Source organism: Dunckerocampus dactyliophorus, chromosome 4, assembly GCF_027744805.1.
Source record: "Dunckerocampus dactyliophorus isolate RoL2022-P2 chromosome 4, RoL_Ddac_1.1, whole genome shotgun sequence".
Taxonomy (NCBI): domain Eukaryota; kingdom Metazoa; phylum Chordata; class Actinopteri; order Syngnathiformes; family Syngnathidae; genus Dunckerocampus; species Dunckerocampus dactyliophorus.
In genome coordinates, this window is record NC_072822.1 from 35,233,010 (window position 1) to 35,252,740 (window position 19,731).

General features: G+C 41.0%; 1 protein-coding gene across 1 annotated transcript in view; it reads left to right on the plus strand.

The window, feature by feature from the left end:
• cfap299 (cilia and flagella associated protein 299) overlaps positions 1-19,731 on the plus strand; it is a 117,751-nt gene that overhangs the window by 18,985 nt on the left and 79,035 nt on the right. The window contains exon 3 of the mRNA XM_054773068.1: positions 4,971-5,061. Within this exon, the coding sequence (XP_054629043.1) occupies positions 4,971-5,061 (91 nt within the window). The remainder of the gene's footprint in view (positions 1-4,970; positions 5,062-19,731) is intronic.

Below are 19,731 nucleotides of genomic sequence, written 5' to 3' on the forward strand. Positions count from 1 at the left end.
GAAATGCCACAGTTTTGTGAGAAAAAACGTTTTACATCTACAATGAAAATACTTTTTAGAAGAAAATACGGTAATTTTACGAGAAAAAAAATCTTTTCATTTTACAACAAAAACTAACTTTAATAAGAAAATGCTCCAATTTTATGAGAAAAAGTAAAAAAATTTATAAGAAAATACTGAAATTTTATGAAAAAAACAGTTTTACTTCTACAAGAAAAAGTATGAATTTTGATAAGACAATACTGCTGTTTCACAAGAAAAGAATTTTAGTTTTACGGGAAAAAATAATAATTTTTATAAGAAAAAAAGATTTAATTCCATGAGAAAAAGTAATAATTTTTGTAAGGCAATACTGCAATTTTATGAGAAAAAAGTTTTAATTCTTCGAGAAAAAGTAATAATTTGGATAAGAAAATCCTGCAATTTAGCAAAATAAAAAAGTTATAATTCCAGGAGAAAAAGTAATTTTTTTCTAAGAAAATACGGCAAGTGACCCTGAAGGGAACTAAGGTTGTTAATGGCGGTGTCTCTCTCCCGTGTTCTTCTTCTCCCGTCACGACCGCAAGCGGGGGGCGAGCAATGAGCTGTTTACTGCCTTTAACTTGGTAAATCGCTGCGGCTCGCCTCGGCCAACTTTTCACACTCCATCCTGGAGCGGCGCCAGACGTCTTTCCTGCCCTCGTGCGGCCGTGTTAACTGTTCAAATATCAGCGCCAGTGTTTTCTCAGGTGCGGCTTCATGAGCGGGCTGCCAGACCCCGCGTTTCCATGGAAACAGGCCAGCACGGACCATAAAAGGCTGCCTCAGTGTCGCACAGATCACTTGAAATATTGGATATCATCAACATCTCTTCTTCAAGATTCAAGATTCAAGAGATTCAAGAGAGTTTTATTGTCATGTGCATAGTAAAACAGCAGTTATACCATGCAATGAAAATCTTATTCTGTTCATTCTCCCAAGAAAAGAAAGAAAAACACAAGAAAGAATAAGAACATAAGAAACATAAACACATAAACATAAATACCAAGAAATTAAGCAACAACAACAGAAGAGACATTAATACAAGTAAATAATACAAATAAATAAATAAATAAATAAATAAAGTGCTATGAGTGTGTGTGTGTGTGTTGCGTGTGGTGTGTCTGAGTGCTTCATTGAGAAGCCTGATGGCCTGTGGGTAAAAGCTGTTTGCCAGCCTTGTGGTCCTGGACTTCAAACTCCTGTAGCGTCTGCCTGACGGTAGGAGTGTGAATAATGAGTGTTGTGGATGTGTGCTGTCCTTGATGAGGTTGTGTGTTCTGCGTAGGACTCTAGTTTTATAAATGTCTTGCAGTGAGGGGAGGGCTGCCCCAACAATGTTCTGTGAGGTCTTGATCACCCGCTGGAGTGCCTTCCTATCACGTGTTGTACAGTTACCGTACCAAACAGTGATGGAGGCGGTAAGGACACTTTCGATAGTGCATCTGTAGAAGCAACTCAGGATTGTGGTGGACATGCCAAATTTCCTCAGTCTTCTCAGGAAGTACAGTCTCCTTTGGGACTTCTTCAGAATTTGTTGGGTGTTGTGAGACCAGGTGAGGTCCTCGCTGATGTGTGTGCCAAGGAACTTGAAGGTTTTCACCCTCTCCACCTCAGTCTCATCAATAAACAGGGGTCTATGCGGCTCCTTTTCCCTTGTTCTTGGGTCGATGATCATCTCTTTAGTCTTATCTGTATTGAGAAGGAGATTGTTATCACGACACCAAGCTATGAGGTCCGCCACCTCTCTTCTGTATGATGTTTCAACACCAGCAGTGATCAGTCCGATGACTGTAGTGTCATCCGCAAATTTAATGATGCTGGTGTTGTTCTGGGAGGCCACGCAATCGTAGGTGAAGAGCGTGTAGAGGAGCGGACTCAGCACACACCCCTGTGGGGTCTCAGTGCTCACAATTCTTGAGCTGGATGTGCGGTTGTGGACTCTGACTGACTGGGGCCTGCCTGTGAGAAAGTTAAACACCCAGTTACAGAGGGAGGGAGACAGGCCAAGTGTGAGGAGCTTATTTGTGAGTTTGTGGGGGCAGACTGTATTAAAAGCGGAGCTATAGTCTATAAATAGCATTCTGACGTATGTGTCCTGGCCCTGTAGGTGAGAAAGGGCTGTGTGGATGGCAGTGTTGACTGCATCATCCGTGGACCGGTTCTGGCGATATGCAAACTGTAGAGGGTCCACAGTTGCCGCCGGGATGCTCTTTTTGATGTGGGTCATGACTAGTCTTTCAAAGCACTTCATAACAATAGGAGTGGGTGCTATAGGGCGATAGTCATTCAAGCAGGTCACGTTGCTCTTCTTGGGTACGGGCACTATGGTGGTGGACTTAAAGCAGGTCGGTACAGATGCTTGTGCAAGCGACAGGTTAAATATGTCAGCAAGCACATCAGCTAGCTCTGATGAGCAAACCCGAAGTGCACGTCCTGGGATGTTGTCTGGGCCTGCTGCTTTTCGTGGGTTTGTTTTGTTTAGAACCCTGCGCACATCAGCTGATGTCACCATGAGAGGTGAGTCCTGTGTGCTCCCCAAGTCCAGCCACCCTCTCTGCTCATCAGAAGTTTGGGTGTCAAAGCGGGCATAGAACTCATTCAGCTCATCAGGAAGTGTGGTTTGGCTGGACGTGGCTACGCTACTCTGCTGTCGATAGTCTGTGATGTGCTGGAGCCCCGCCCACATGCGCCGAGGGTCTGAGGTGGAATAGTAGCCCTCCAGCTTCTGTTTGTACTGTCTTTTGGCCTCCCGTATGGACCTCCTCAGGTCATATCTGGCCTTTTTGTAGTCCTCAGCGGTGCCCATGACAAATGCAGTCGAACGAGCACGTAGCTTAGCCCTTACATCACAGTTCATCCACTGTTTTTGGTTAGGGTATTTTCTGTAATACTTGGTGGTGCTAACAGTCTCTATACATGTGCTAATGTAGCCAGTAACAGCAGAAGCATATTCATCCAAATCAACAGTACAATCTTCCCACTTGCTTACATGAGAAAAAGGAGTGTGGACAATACGTGGTCTTGTTGGAAAGAAACTGCATTTACACAAGTCATTTATCATTTACATGTCCCATATATTTGCTTTTCTTTTGTTTTATTATTATTGCTATTCTATTTTTCTATTCATTTTTTTACAAAAAAATTATATATTTTTATTTATTTACATTTAGAATTTAAATTTATATTATATACCATATATTTTAGTTCAATTTGTTATTAATATTTATTTTATGTTATTGAGAGAAAATGTTTTGTATATTTTTTATTTAATTAAACGAACTAACTTTGTCTTGTTGTAAAGAAACTGCATTGACACAAGTCATTTATATATTATACACCATATATTTGATTTGATTTTTTTATTATTATTACTTTTTTAATGTAAAGGCATTTGTGTAATATTTTTTATTAAATTACATTTAAGAATGTTGTTTTGTGAAGAAACTGCATTGAGAAAAGTAATTTATTATTTTATATATACAATATATTTTATTTTTATTAAGTTGTATTATTATTACTATTTTATTTTATTTAAAGACTTTTTTATATCTATTTTTATTACATTTAAGAATGTTGTCTTGTTGTAAAGAAATTGCATCTAGAAAAGGAAATGAAGTATATTCTATGCATTTTATTTGATCATTTTTTAAATTATTATCAATATTTTATTTAAAGAAAATGTTGTTTTTTTAAAAAATATTTTTAACTTAAATTTAAGAATGTTGTCCCGTTGTTAAGAAATTGCATCTAGAGATGTCATTTATTATATAGAGTATATTTTATTTTTTTATTATTATTACAATTTCTTTGAAATTGTATTTGTTAAAAATGTATTTACTTTTTTGTTTAATCAAATTTAAGAATGTTGTCTTGTTTTAAAGACACTGCATTTCGGCAAATCATTTATTATAGTATATACAATTTCATTTATTTTATTTTTTTCTTATTACTATTTACATTTTTTTAAAGTTTTTTCAGTTTAAAAAAGTTTGTTTTTATATTTTAAAATAAAATTTAGGAATGTTAATGTCAAATTAAAAGTAATTTATTATATTATATATATTATATTTTATTTGTCATGTATTATTATTATTATTATTATTATTATTATTATTATTATTGTTGTTGTTGTTGTTATTATTTTATAAACTTGTATTTAATTTGAATTGTATTTATTTGTAATATTTGTTATTTAATGAAATTGAAGAATGTTGTCATGTAAAGAAACTGCATTTAGAAAGGTCATTTTTTAAATTATATGCAATATATTTTATTTTATTGTTATTATTATTATTAAATTTTTTTATTTTATTTGAAAAACAATCTATTTTTTTGTTTAATGGAATTTAAGAATGTTTTCATGTTGTAAAGAAAGGAAAAAATATTTATTATATTATATACAATATATTTTATTTGATTTTTTATTATTAATATTATTGTTATTATTATTACTAATTTAGTTTTTATTTAATTTAAAAAACAATATATATTTTTTTATTTTTTTATTTCATTAAATTTAAGAAAGTTGTCTTGTACTGAAATGTCATCTAGAAAAGTCATTGGTTATATTGTATACAATACTTTAGATTTTATTATAATTTTTTTCAATCAGTATTAATATTTACCTTTTTATTAAATGAAATCTAAGAATGTCTTCATTGATGATGTGATAAGCAATATATTTTGTTCATGAAAGCGCTCCCATAGATACGTTAAAAACTTGACTTGGGTCCATCACGATGAGCTCCAGCCACACTGAGGAAGAACAACATGGCTTTTTAGTTGACTTTTTGCACTTCATCATGTCTCCCCAGTGGCAGTGCGCCAAAGAAAAGGAAAGCCACCCCCATAGGCGTGAAAATGAAACGACATGCAATCATGAAAAATAGCTATGAAAAGATGCTAAAGCTGTTATTTTGTTTAAAAAAAGTGTCGTCTTTTTTTCCCAGGACACTGGCGAGCGCGGGAAGGCGAGTCAAAGATAACTTCCTGAAGGCGCTGTCCGAGCGCGAGGAAGCCAACCGCGCTGGGAAAATGACGGTGAGTACGTTATAGCAACACTCGCTACGTAATGGGATTCCCCTCAAGTATTTTGCCAATTCCATTAGCGATGGGAACACTATCCATGCTGTGTCAAGTCAAGTGGAAATGCCTGCCATCGCCACCCCCCCCACCCCACTCCCACAACCCCTTACCCCCTCTCAGGCCAGCTGGGCTGCCCCTCTCCCAATTAGATGTTACCAAACACCTCCTTCAAAGTATTCTTTACACATTCCAGCTTGTATTGTTTAGTTCCAAGATATCCCGCTAGTATCTTATCACGAGAGACAACAACCTCTACACTTGAGAGTAGTCATTGTGCAGCTTGTATCGCAGTCTAGATGTGTAGTGTACAGTGGATATGTGTCAACACAAATAGCTGGCGAGTGGGTCCAAATTGTGTCCTTAGTGTGAATATTTAGTGTGAGCACCGTTGTTGTCTTAATCCTGCCTTAATCCTCTTAGACATGGAATTGAACTTGTCCACTCCATCCTTACCTTCCTCAGCAAGGCGCTTGTCATCTTGAAGATGTGTTTGGGCTCCTTGTCTGACATGAGGCCCAGTTTCTGCTTTAGATTGTCACAGTACATGTTGGAATTCATCTTTCCCAAAAATGAAGAGCATCTCCCTGGTGCCGGCAGCACTCGTGCATCCCTAGACGATGACGCCACCCCTACCCATGAAGGGAGCAGATCTTCAGAATGTCTCAGTACATGTTGGACTTCATCTTTCCCAAAAATGAACAGCTGCCACCCATTTCCGGCAGCACTCGTGCAGCCCCAGATTGTGATGCTGCCACCACCAAGCAAGCGGCTCCTCAAAATGTCAAAGTACATATTTGAATCCATCTTTTGCAAAAACAAACCACAGCTCCAAGTGCCAGTAGCACTTGTGCACCCCGGGCCGTGACACCACCACCACCAAGGGAGCAAATCTTCACAATGTCACATTACTTTAGGAATTCATCATTCCCAAAAATGAACAGCAGCTACCTGGTGCCGGTAGCACTCATGCAACCCCAGATTGTGATGCTTCCATCACCAAGTGAGTGGCTTTTCAGAATGTCACAGTGCATGTTAGAATCCATCTTTCGCAAAAACGAACCACATCTCTGTAGTGCCGGCAGCACTTGTGCACCCCGGACTGTGACGCTACCACCGCCAAGGGAGCAAATCTTCAGAATGTCACATTGCTCTTGGAATTCAGCTTTCCCAAAAATGAAAAACAGCTTCTCGGTGCCGGTAGCACTCATGCAGCCCCAGGTCGTGATGCTGCCACCACCAAGGGAGCGGCTCTTCAAAATGTCACAGCACATGTTGGATTTAATCTTACCCAAAAACGAACCACAGCTCCCCAGTGCCGGCAGCACTCGTGCACCCCTGAATTGGGACACTAACACCACCAAGTTAGCAAACTTCAGAATGTCACAGTAATTTTATCTGTCCCAGAAATGTAATAGCAGTTCCTCGGTGCCAGCAGCACTCATGCACCCCTGGACCATCACTCTACCCCAACACAAGGAGCAGATCTTGAGAACTTGTTGGAATTCAGCTTTCCCAAAAATGAACAGCAGCTACCCGGTGCTGGCAGCACTCGTGCAGCCTCAGATTGTGATGCTGCCACCACCAAGGGAGTGGCTTTTCTGAATTTCACAGTACTTGTTGAAATTCATTTTTCCCAAAAGCGAATCGCAGCTCCCCTGTGCCGGCAGCACTCGTGCATCCCAGGACTGTGACACTACCACCCCCAAGGGAGCAAATCTTCAGAATGTCACAGTACCGGTTGGAAGTTATCTTTCCCAAAACACGGCCATACCTGACTGCAGGGAAGACAACTGTCTCGCCAAAACCCCAGAAGAAGTCGCTAGTGTGGTTGCCAAGATCGAGGAACAAAGTGTGTTTGATGTGCAGCTAGTTTGACGTACCCATCAGTGCATGATATGTGGCGGGGGATAATGTTCTCCTTGCCACAGTACAGGAACAGCAGCACTCGTGCAGCCCCACAAAACCATGGAGGCTCTTCACTCCGGCACCAAGCGCTTTGTTGGCTTGGTTGAGAATTTTGAGAAGAAATCCTGAGATGATTTTCTCCTGCAAAGATGAAAGCTTTGTTCATTCACGAGCTGGTGTTTGCTGTTCTCCGTGGCCGCAACCTCCGCGGCCAGCCGGCCTCCTCAGAGCGTGACCTCCGTGTCAGAGCGAGCCAGTTAGCAACACAGTGCCAAGCTTTCGGAATGAGGGGCCGCACTGCTAACATCTGGGGTCCTCCCTTGGGTGAGGATCGAGACGCCTGCCAACAGCGGCACAAAACATGTTTGCTTTGCTTTCAAGTGATGATAACCACGTTGCCCACTCCGGGACTGGTCTTAGCAATATCTACGATAGCAGGCACGACATCGTGGCATATCAAAGAACACAGCGAGAGAAGTGCTGATTAGATAACAGTGACACGTATTATGAGTCGAATAGGCTGCGTGCGTTAGGTGCTTGTATGGAGTCTTTTTACCATATGGGGAATTATATGGTATTCAAAGTATTCAAAGTAAGTATTCAAAGAGTTACGGTACGGTCTATCATAGCTCAGGTTAGTGGCAGCTTCTGGTGATGTTTGTTGACAAGTTAGTCACTTGGTTGAAACCTCGTCCCCGACTGATCGATACTTGATGGGCCCAGCCTCATCCAGACACTTACCTCCAGCAGCCACCAATTGAGTTGAGCTTGACACTTGTGCCCCCGCCTGCCTGACATTCATCCAGCCATCCATCTTCCGCTTATCCAATGTCAGGTCGAGCCATTTGAGAGACATAGTCTCTCCCACGTGTCCTGGGTCTTCTACCCTGGCCTCCTACTGGCCCTGAACACCTCCCCAGGGCACCCTGACCAGATACCCAAGCGGCCTCATGTGGCTCCTCTCAATGTGCAGGACCAGCGGTTGTACTCTGAGTTTCTCCCGCATGACTCCTTCAAAAACATACAGGTGACCATAATTGACCTTCTCTAACGGTACACTACTTGAAACTCCTGGAGCAGCTTGAAGCTATTTGCATTTTGTATGGGTGATGATAATTCAAAAAGCAAACAAAGGTCAAAAAGCCGCCTGGAACAAATTGTGATGAATTCCGAGGGTTCTCTGCATCTGAGGTGAAAGGTTGTGTTGGCACAAGGTTGTTCCTCGCTGCTAATTAGCGAAATCTTGGCAGGACGTCCCTGCTGGCACGGTCACGCCGCCTCAAAGCGTCCACTGATCATAAATGGAATCGAGTGAATTCCAAGTTGCTGTTATTGATGGCGACCGGCAAGAGCCAGGTCCCGTCACCTCGCGGTGGAAGCCGGTGTTTCCTCGCCGTGAAAGGAAGCGGTTGTGGCGTTCTGGGTCCGGATGTGGAGGACGCGTCCAACTGGAGGAGACCCAGAATGTTAGGAGGGGGTGACATATGTTACCCGGCCAGTAACAACACGCTCATTTTGGGGACCTTTGGGTACGCCTGCGGCTGACTGATATGAAGGATACGGAAGGGGGTGAAACATTCCCTGGTTTTGGGATACTACCTACTTCCACGGGGCCTGAAGTCAAACGTTAACTGAGCCCAGGAAGCTACGATGAGATTTCCTCGGCCAGCGCTGCACGCGTGTTTAAACTCGTGTGCACCGTGGAGGGATTTAGCGTTTGGCCGTGGAGCTGTTTCTGCTAACATTCCTTCTCTCCCAAGCGGAAGGTGTAACATTTGAAAGGCCGCACTCGGACTCTGAAGAAGGACTTTTACTGTAAGTGACCCCTGTTTACTCGCCCCCGTGGGATTTGCAATGATGAGATCACACGGAGTGCGTGGAAGTGAGCAGAAGTAGCAGTACCAGGAGTGCTCCCCATTGGATGCTCCCAGTGTCAACACGGCCGTGTAAAAAGGGCCCGTTCATAGCCAGGGGCGAGCCAGCCAGGAGCTTTTTCCTTTCAACGACACCTCTGGGCTTTTTAGAGCATCTCCTCCCCGGCGCGGAGAAGTGTGCACGTATGAAAACAAGCAACATATCACGTTGCACACCGCCAGCAACGTTCTGCTGACATGATCTTTCCCATCACGCCTTATTTGCTCGAGTCTTCAAGAACTTCCTTTGCTGAAAAACTGCAGATGTTTGTTTTCCCTCCAGCCCGTCTCAGTTTGGACCACATTTTCTATCTTTTGAAAGTGAAGGTTACATGAATACATTCTGACAGACGAACGTTTGCTCACTAAGGGCTTGGGTTGATATTTTTGACAGTCAAAGGCAGGGGCGTAACTGTACGTCGTATTCACATTTCAGTACCTCGGGCCATGGTTTGGGTTCATTTTGGGTATGGTAAGGGAACAAAAATACAATACATAAAACTGCTTAGCTTTTGTGTAAACATCTTTAATGTTTTAAAATGAAACATCAAAAGCTGCAAACTGCTGACTGCTGGCAGATAATTCTCAGATTAAAAAAAAAAAACGTTCTCATAATATTACCATTTTCATCTTTTACAATTGCAGCTTTTTTTCCAAGTGAAATTCTGACTTTTGTCATAATACCATTTTATTCCTGTAAATGATATTTTCTTTTTTTGCAATATTTTCTCCTAAAAATGATTACATTTATAACTATAACTAGGGCTGTCAAAAATAGCGAGATAACGTCGGTAGCACCTTTTTTTCATTAGTTACATTAAAATTTGTGGCGCAATTAACGCATGCGCATCATGTCGAGCCATACCTCACTGTTATACTCGGTGTCTTTGAACGCAACTCTTCAAGTGTGATTCAAATGTTGTGCTGCTATTACAGAGACGAGTGTTAGGCAAGATTTTCAGACATGTGTGCTTTATGTTAGATTTAATTACGTTTTCAGTTCATTTGGAGCTGTTAGTAGATACAAAAAAATATATATAAAATATTATATATATATATATACGTATATTTATATGTATATATATATATAGACTATATATATAGTTACAATTGAATATTTTCATGAAATGTCTTTATATGTATTTGTAGGCATGGACATCATCCTTCGGTCCGTACCAAAATGTATTGCATAATTGCATGCATGATTGAACACCGGCAAAAAAAAAAAAATCCTCCCAAAAATTAAATGGATAAAATTTAAGGACAAGTCATAAACTGTGATGCAAAATGAGAATTTGTGTTCTTCTACACCACGATCCCCTTAATTGTTGGACCGTACTTTTTCCGCAACAACATCAATGGTGACGATTATCTCGTTCGTACTCTCAGAAGAATGCTGCGTTTTCGTCTTCGAGGAAACGGTCAGTCGGCATGTGCTCCGTGGGCCCAAGATGGTTGTTCCACCACACCGGAGGAGAACTGTAACTGACTGCCTTACAGAGCTTTTTGGTGACCATGTTATTGCTTTGGAATGGCCCCGGAGGTCACCTGATTTGACACCGCTGGACTTTTTTCTGTGGGGCCATCCAAATCAAAAGTGTACGTGACACCACCACATGACCTCGATGACATCGAACAGCGGATCAGAGCTGAGGTTAACATCCTCCGGAGGGACAGGGGAATGATCAGGCGAGCATGCGGAGGAGAGAGTAACTGTGCATCCCAAGAAATGGAGGTCATGTTGAGGACTAAGTTGACAAAAACTTACATCCATTACCCCAGTGCGAATAGCGTGAAACAAAGGGTTAATCCGGGTATCGAAGCGTGGAAGAACAAAAATTATCATTTTGCATCACAGTTTAAGACTTTTCCTTGAATTTTTACCCTTTAATTTTTTGGAGGAATTTTTTTTTTTTGCCCCACCGGAAAACGGGCCTGTGTTCAGTCATGCATGTAATTATGCAATAAATTTTGGTATGGACCAAAGGATGATGTCCATAGCAACATATGCAAATAAACATACATTTCATGAAAATATTCAATTGTAACTTTAGTGGCTGCTTTTTGGAGAGTCTACTTTTTTTGATACACCCTGCATATGTAATGGTGTCCTGTCACTTATCTTTTTGATCATTTATCTTTTTGTTCATAAAATACAGTGACAATGGGCATATTTCACACATAGTAGCATATTCAAGATTCAAGATTCAAGAGTTTTATTGTCATATGCATAGTAAAACAGCAGTTATACTATGCAATGAAATTTTTATTCTGTTCATTCTCCCAAGAAAAGAAAGAAAACACAAGAAAAAGAATAAGAACATAAGAAACATAAATACCAATAAATTAAGCAACAACAACAACAGAAGAGACATTAATATAAACAAATAAATAAATAAATAAATAAATAAATAAATAAAGTGCTATGAGTGTGTGTGTGTGTTGCGTGCGGCGTGTGCGAGTGCTTCGTTGAGGAGCCTGATGGCCTGTGGGTAAAAGCTGTTTGCTAGCCTTGTGGTCCTGGACTTCAAACTCCTGTAGCGTCTGCCTGACGGTAGGAGTGTGAATAATGAGTGTTGTGGATGTGTGCTGTCCTTGATGAGGTTGTGTGTTCTTCGTAGGACTCTAGTTTTATAAATGTCTTGCAGTGAGGGGAGGGCTGCCCCAACAATGTTCTGTGAGGTCTTGATCACCCGCTGGAGTGCCTTCCTATCACGTGTTGTACAGTTACCGTACCAAACAGTGATGGAGGCGGTAAGGACACTTTCGATAGTGCATCTGTAGAAGCAACTCAGGATTGTGGTGGACATGCCAAATTTCCTCAGTCTTCTCAGGAAGTACAGTCTCCTTTGGGACTTCTTCAGAATTTGTTGGGTGTTGTGAGACCAGGTGAGGTCCTCGCTGATGTGTGTGCCAAGGAACTTGAAGGTTTTTCACCCTCTCCACCTCAGTCTCATCAATAAACAGGGGTCTATGCGGCTCCTTTTCCCTTGTTCTTGGGTCGATGATCGTCTCTTTAGTCTTATCTGTACTGAGAAGGAGATTGTTATCACGACACCAAGCTATGAGGTCCGCCACCTCTCTTCTGTATAATGTTTCAACACCACCAGTGATCAGGCCGATGACTGTAGTGTCATCCGCAAATTTAATGATGCTGGTGTTGTTCTGGGAGGCCACGCAATCGTAGGTGAAAAGCGTGTAGAGGAGGGGACTCAGCACACACCCCTGTGGGGTCTCAGTGCTCACAATTCTTGAGCTGGATGTGCGATTGTGGACTCTGACTGACTGGGGCCTGCCTGTTAGAAAGTTAAACACCCAGTTACAAAGGGAGGGTGATAGGCCAAGTATGGTGATTAATCATGATTAATTCAGTGGAAAATTGTGATTAATTTCATTACAATTTTTAATCATTTGACAGCCCTATTTATAACTTGTTTCCTCATTTTTTTTCTTGTAAATTTTTATCTATGCCATGTAAAAAATAAATAAATAAATAAAAAGGTCAATGAGTCAATATTATTACTTAGTCCGTAGTCCAGTTTCCTCCCACATTCCCAAAAACATGCATTTTATGTTAATTGGGCAACTCTAAATTGTCCATCGGTATGAATGTGAGTGTGAATGGTTGTTTGTCTATATGTGCCCTGCCATTGGCTGGCCACCAGTCCAGGGTGTACCCCGCCTCATGCCCTCGCGACAAGATGGTGTAGAAGATTATGTAAATGGCCCGTTGTTGGTGCTTTTTTACGTGCAGCTGTGTCTTTTTATCTGTTTTTGTATCTTCAGAAGGCACAGAAAAGAGAAAGACGTGTATGTTCATGTCTCACATAAGTATTGTGGATGATGGGCAAAATTGAAAAAAAAAAGTGCACTGTTCTTTTAAGATCTCAACAGTGCAAAATGTCCATTCTAGCCATTTTTACAATTTGGAAATGAAATTGTGTAATCTTTGGCCACTTCGTTGATAAACAAGACGATGGTTTTCCTTATCTTCCTCTCCCAATTGTCGTTATTCTAAAGCCAGAAAACTGCTGCAGTAGTGCTTCTTTGCAAAGTGACGTCGCCAACTACTGGCCTGGCACGCACATGACAGGATTAATGATGATTGACTCCCTCCAGCATGACGTCCCCCCACATGAAACTTTCCCCTCCAGAGCGCCATGGTGTCCATTTGTCTTGGAGCATGGATCAGAACCAGTGTTCCTTCCCGCTCACAGTACATATGTCATTCCCTGTACTCGTCTTGTCTCGGAGCGCTATTCTCCTGCTACATCATGAAAAAGAGAAGAAGGACAAACGCGGGACAGATGTTGTCCAGCGCGTTGCCTTTGTGTCTCGTTTCCGTTGTTTCCGTGGTGTGGCTGCGTTGCTCGCACCAGGAAACGTCTTCCTGCGGGCCTTATGGAAGCACTTGAGCGAGTGCTTATCTTTGCAAACCTGCGCCGCCGTCCCCGCTAACACATTCCAGCTCCTCATCCCTGCACTTAACTGGACTAATGCGAAGCAGTCCCCACATGTGCTGCTCACTTTTTCCACCATTTTTCACACGACGCAAACCCGACGGACGGCTTTACATTCAAACAAACGGTCCGCCGGTATAAACGGGCCGTCTTTTGTTATAAACTGCGAGCGTCTCGAGTATCACGCCGCAGCCCATCCGTCACGGGGGAAGGGGGGGGGGTCCGTCACGCTGAATGACGTCCGGGACACGGAGAAGCCTCCATTTAGCGCCACAAAGGACGCGGAGAAGAGGCGACTTTGAGGCACAATGGCGGGCTTTGGGGCTGACGGGCGGACATATTCATTGTCATTCATTTTCCTTTTGTGTGGCCGCCTTTCAAGTCAGCTTGAAATTACACCTGTCAGTTCACCTGCACCCCCTCCCCCGAGCAGCATTACGTAAGATTGATGGCAGACGTGACTTCTCCACCCCCCCCGTTGTCTCAGCAGCCTCCTCCTCCCCCTCCTGGGGTGTGTAGAGCGAGAACTAAATGAGATTTGCTGCTGAGCTTTCCCTGTGTATCTGATCTGAGCTTGACTCCGCCCCCTCTGGCTTGACAAAGTCACACGCAAACAAAAGCCGCACCTGGGCAGCTTTTATTTGCATCGGCTAAGAAGTTACGGTTTTGTTTTGTTTTGTTTTTTTCTTTTTGCTTAAATCAAATCCAGGTCGCACCTGCACAAGGCGCCTGGGGGGGAGGGGGGGGTTGGAGGAGGGGGGTCCTTTGTTTGAAAGTGAAGGTGTTGTTGCCGCCACCCACTGGGATGTTTATTTGCCAGCAGGACATTAGGAGCTTGTTAGGCTGCATTAAACGCTACAGTAATTCATTGACGTACTTGTTCATCATTAGTGGATATCAGAGATTGTTCACGACACACACCTTCAGAAAGCTACGGACCAGGAGGCCAGACTTCTCCCGTCACTGTTTTTTTATTTTGTATGAAATGACAATGCAAGGCTAATAGTCGTAAATAAAGTCATACATTAGAACAAGCAATATGTTATGCTAGTCAAAGATCTTCTATATATAACATGCACGCTCCTCTGGTTTGAAGGCTCGACTGTAAAAAACAGTAGTCAAAGATCCTCTATGTAGCAGTACAGAGACGCTGCTTTTAAGGATCTACAGCAAAAAAATAATAGTCAAAGATCTTCAATATGACAAGGACACGCTGCTGTTTTTAAGGACTTATTGCAAAAACGTCAGTCAAAGATATTCCAAATGACAGAAGCGATCTGCAATTTTTAAGAACCCATTGTAAAAACGTGAGTCCAAGATCTTCTATATAACAGGAGCAATTTGCTGTTTTTAAGAACCATAGGCAAAACCTCCAATCACAAGATCAATATGACCTGAGGACTCTGTCGTTTTTAAGAATGAAATGCAAAAATTGCGAGTCAAAGTTACTGTTATTCTATATAACAGGAGAGACTGGCTGTTTTTTAAATTATCTACAGCAAAAAAACACAAGTCCAAGATCCTGTATATGACAGGAGCAATCTGCTGGTTTTAAGAACCTATTGCAAAAACATGAGTCCAAGATCCTCGATATAACAGGAGCAATCTGCTGTTTTTGAAAACCTACCATTAAAAATTGAAAATGCAAGTAAAAGATCCTCTATATGACAAGACCGTTGCTGTTTTTAGGAATTTGCTCCAAAAATACCAGTTAAAGATCCTCCGTAAAAAAAAAAGCTTTGTTCTTTATTTATTTATTTATTTAGTATTGTTATTATTATTATTATTATTATTATTATTATTATTATTATTATTAATGTATATATACATATGTATATATATATATATAATTTTTTGGGGGGGGGGGGGGCTGTCTTACCATTATCTATTATGTATTATCCTGACTATCACAGAAAACACGACATGGAATGCAGGAAGTGAACTACATGTACTGTACTAGATGTAGAATGGATGGGGGGTAGGATTAAATAAGCTTTGCTTCTTCCTACTCCTTTTGGACATGTGGAACTGTGAAAGGATGATTCATGAGATGTATTCCATTGGAACCTTCATGTTCAAACTAAACCAAACCAAACCAAACCAAACCGTATAAAGCTAGATCTCTGCTGTTTTTCAGGACTTTGCACAAAAAAAACAAAAAAGATCCTCTATATAACAGGGTAGAGATGCTGTTTTTGAGGACCTACTGCAAAATAATACTAGTCAAAGATCCTCTACAGTAAATAACAGAAGAGAGATGCTGTTTTTAAGGATTACAGCAAAATAATACTAGTCACAGATAATCTATATGACAGGAGTGCTCTGTTGTTTTTAAGGACTCGAGTCCAAGATCCTCTGTATGAAAGGAGCAATCTGCTGTTTTTAAGAACCTATTGCAAAAACGCCAAAGATCACGATGTTTCTATTGTTTTTAAGAATGTTCTGCAAAAACACCAGTCAAACATCCCCTAATGAAAAGAGTGCTCTGCTGTTTTTAAGAACCTATGGCAAAAACGCCAGTCCACGATCCTCAAATGACAGCAGTACGCTGCTGTTTTTAAGGACCTTCTGAAATAAGGCCAGCCACAGGTCCTCAATATGACAAGAGTGCTCTGCTGTTTTTAAGGATCCACTGCAAAAAATGCGAGTCCAGGATCCTCTGTATGACAAAAGCAATCTGCTGTTTTTAAGAACCAATTGCAAAAAAGCCAATCAAAGATCAATATGACAGGAGCGCTCTGCTGTTTTTAAGAACCTACCACAAAAACGTGAGTCCAAGATCCTGTATATGACAGCAGTGCTCTGCTGTTTTAAGAATCTACTTCAAATACCACTTCTTAAAGATCCTCTACATAACAGGGAGAGCTGCTGTTTTTAAGGATCAACTTCAAAAAATATACTAGTCAAAGATCCTCTATATGACAGCAGTGCTCTGCTGTTTATAAGGACCTTCTGAAAAAGGCCAGTCAAAGATCCTCTATTTGACAGGAGCAATTTGCTGTTTTTGTTGATAAAGGCATATGATAAGGGGACTGTGTGTGAATGTAGTTTGTGGTTCCAAGTGTGTCCAGTAGATGGCATGCTAACTAAACACACCAGGGAAGAAGAAGACGTAGCAGGAGGGATGAGTGTGTGTGGTTATATTTACCCTATCCTTTATTGACAAGCACCATTCAGTGGTAGGAGTGATGACTCTGTCGTCTCACAGCAGGACACTTCTGTCATGATATGTCCATTCGCTCCGGCCATTTAAGTGATTTTCCGTCCCGCGGCCCCCGAGTTGAGGAATTTGGCGGGTGGGCCTGCGCTGGGCGTCTCATGCCCGGAGGGGACATGGCGCATAAAGGAGGTGTTTGTCTTTGGGACACCCGGCCGTGGTGTATTGATAAGCTCCTGTCACGATGGATAATAAGCTGCTCACTCATGCGGCCCACAGATCAAGTATAGCGTTGAAATTAAAGAGGAATTCCCAGCGCTATCGCGTTACACACACCCTGCATGTGTGTGCGTGCGTGTGCGTGCGCGCGCGTGTGCACCCGCCTCCTTTGTGCCAGCCGTAGGCAGTAAAAACAACAGTGGCGAGTTTGATGTGCAAGCAGCAGGATGACGCTGGACGCTCTTTAGAGGGGACAGAGCGACCATATGACCTTGGCGGAGGTGGTGGGGCTAAGGCTCCGACCGTCTGGCAAGTTTTTGCGTTTTAGTCGTGCTCAACTGCTTGCACTATAGGTCGTCAAAAACAGCAGAGCGCACCTGTCAACTAGAGGATCTTTGACTGGTGTTTGTGCAGTACATCTTTTTAAAAAGCAGCGTGCTCCTGTCATTTAGAAGATCTTAATTTTTGCAGAAATCCCTTAAAAACGGCAAAGCAATCCTCTCATTTAGAGGATCTTCGACTGGCATTTTTATATCATGTTCTTAAAAACAGTGTTTACAGTGTTTACAGTGTTTCTTGTCATATAGAGGATCTTTGACTGGCCTTTTTGCAGACGGCCCTTAAAAAGAGCACAGTGCTCCGGTCTTATAGAGGATCTTTGACTTGCATTTTTTTTTATAGTAAACAGCAGAACATTCCAGTCCTATAGAGGATCTTTGATTGGCCTTTTTTCAGTAGGTCCTTAACAACAGCAGAGCGCCATATATAGGATCTTTGACTGGCATTTTTGCAGAAAGCCCTTCAAAAACAGCAGAACACTCCTGTCATATAGTGGATCTTTGACTTGCATCTTTAATGGTAGAGTCTTAAACAGCAGAGTGCACCTGTCTTATAGAGGATCTTTGACTGCCGTTTTTTCATTAGATCCTTTAAAAAAAAACAGAGTGCACCTGTCATATATAAGATCTTTGATTGTTTTTCAAGTAGATCCTTAAAAACAGCAGAGCGTCTTGTCATATAGAGGATCTTTGGCTGGCTTTTTTGCAGAAAGCCCTGATACAGCAGAGCGCTCCTGTCATATAGATAATCTTTTTCTGGTGTTTTCATATTAGGTTTTCAATACAGCAGAGTGCTCCTGTCATATAGAGGATCTTTGACTCACTTTTTTTTTTCCGGAAGGCCCTTAAAAGGTTGCCCCTGACTAATAGAGGATCTTTGACTTGCATTTTTGATGGTAGGCTCTTAAAAACAGAAGACCGCTCCTGCCATATAGAGGATCTTTGACTGGCCTTTTTGGAGTAGATCCTTTAAAGAAGCAGACTGCTCCTGTCGTATTTCCGCTTCCTGTAAGCTCTTCACCATCTTGTTGCAGTGATGAGCGTTTATTGATGCTCCAGTTTGCGTTCCTCCCTGCATCCCATCCCTTGACATCACCATTAGTCCGTTCCACTTTGTGTCTGGACCCGTCATCTTCCTGGCCCTCCCGGCGGGGAGGGCGGCCAAGTATTTCCCGCCGAGCGAGCCCAGTTCCAGAGCCATGTGTGGTCCGCGAGGCCGCAGGTGCAGAGCCAGCCAGCATTCGTCTTCTCTGTGCTTTTCTTTAGATGTCACGAGGAGCGAGGCATCTTCTACGCAGTCTTGGGAACCCTTTTTTTTTTATTCCAGCTGCTTCTCTTGAAGGAATTTTATGTTCGAACATAGCGTGAGGCGTTATAAATATCGCATAAATAAATACGCCTCAAAAGTCAAACAGAACTTCATCATGCGTGACGTCGACAAATCTCCTGAGATTTTGGCTCAGTTAGCATCGAAAGCAGGGTTGTCCAAGCTTTTTCCTGCATCGAGGGCCACACACTGAAATATGAAAGGATGTGACTTTGCCACTTTGATATTTTGTAGATATGCTAATAAAAAAACTGCATCTCAGCTTTGTCAGATAGGTGAAAAAGCCTATTATTCATATCAAATTCACTCTTTAGTCCCCCCCCCCGTTATTGCTGTTGTTTTTACATTTTTGAACTATTTAAACTTTGTTTGTGCAAATTTTCTTCTCACACTATTATGACTTTACAGTATTCTTTTATGACTTATCCCCATAATATCATTACTTTATTCACATAATATTATGGATTTATTCCCATAATATTATGAATTTTTTCACATAATATTATGACTTTATTCTCATAATATAATTACTTTATTGACGTAATATTATGGATTTATTCCCATAATATTATGAATTTATTCCCATAATATTATGAATTTACTCCCATAATATCATGACTTTATTCCCATCATATTATGACTTTATTCCTATAATATTATGACTTTATTCTCATAATATCATGACTTTATTCCTGTAATATCATGACTTTATTGCCATAATATTATGGCTTTATTGCCTTAACATTATGACATCATGCCCATAGTGTTTTGTCTTTATTCCCATAATATCATGACTTTATTCCCATAATATTTTGACTTTATTCACGTACTATTATGACTTTATTCCCATAATATTTTGACTTTATTTTGGTAACATTGTATCTTTTTCCCCAACCTAATTTTCCAAAAATTACAACTTTATTTGTAGTTTGTCATAATATTACAACTTTAAGAAAATAATTATGCTACTAAAATGACGTAATTTTTCCTAATATTACAAATGTATTTTCTGAAAAAAAAGACCATTTTTTCTTGTTGGATTTCAACTTTTTTTTCTCAACATTTCGGCTTTATTCTCATAAAATTACAGCTGTAAATTTCCAACTATTTTAGCATTCTTCTTTCTTTCTTTCTCTTTCTTTTCCCCCATAATATTATGGCTTTTATTCCTATAATATTACAACTTTATCTCCCAACTTAATTTTCCAAAAATGAAAACGTTATTTTTTTTTTCTCATAATATTACTAAATATAATATATTATTAAAATAAAGGACTTATTTTTTCATTAACATTTCAACATTATG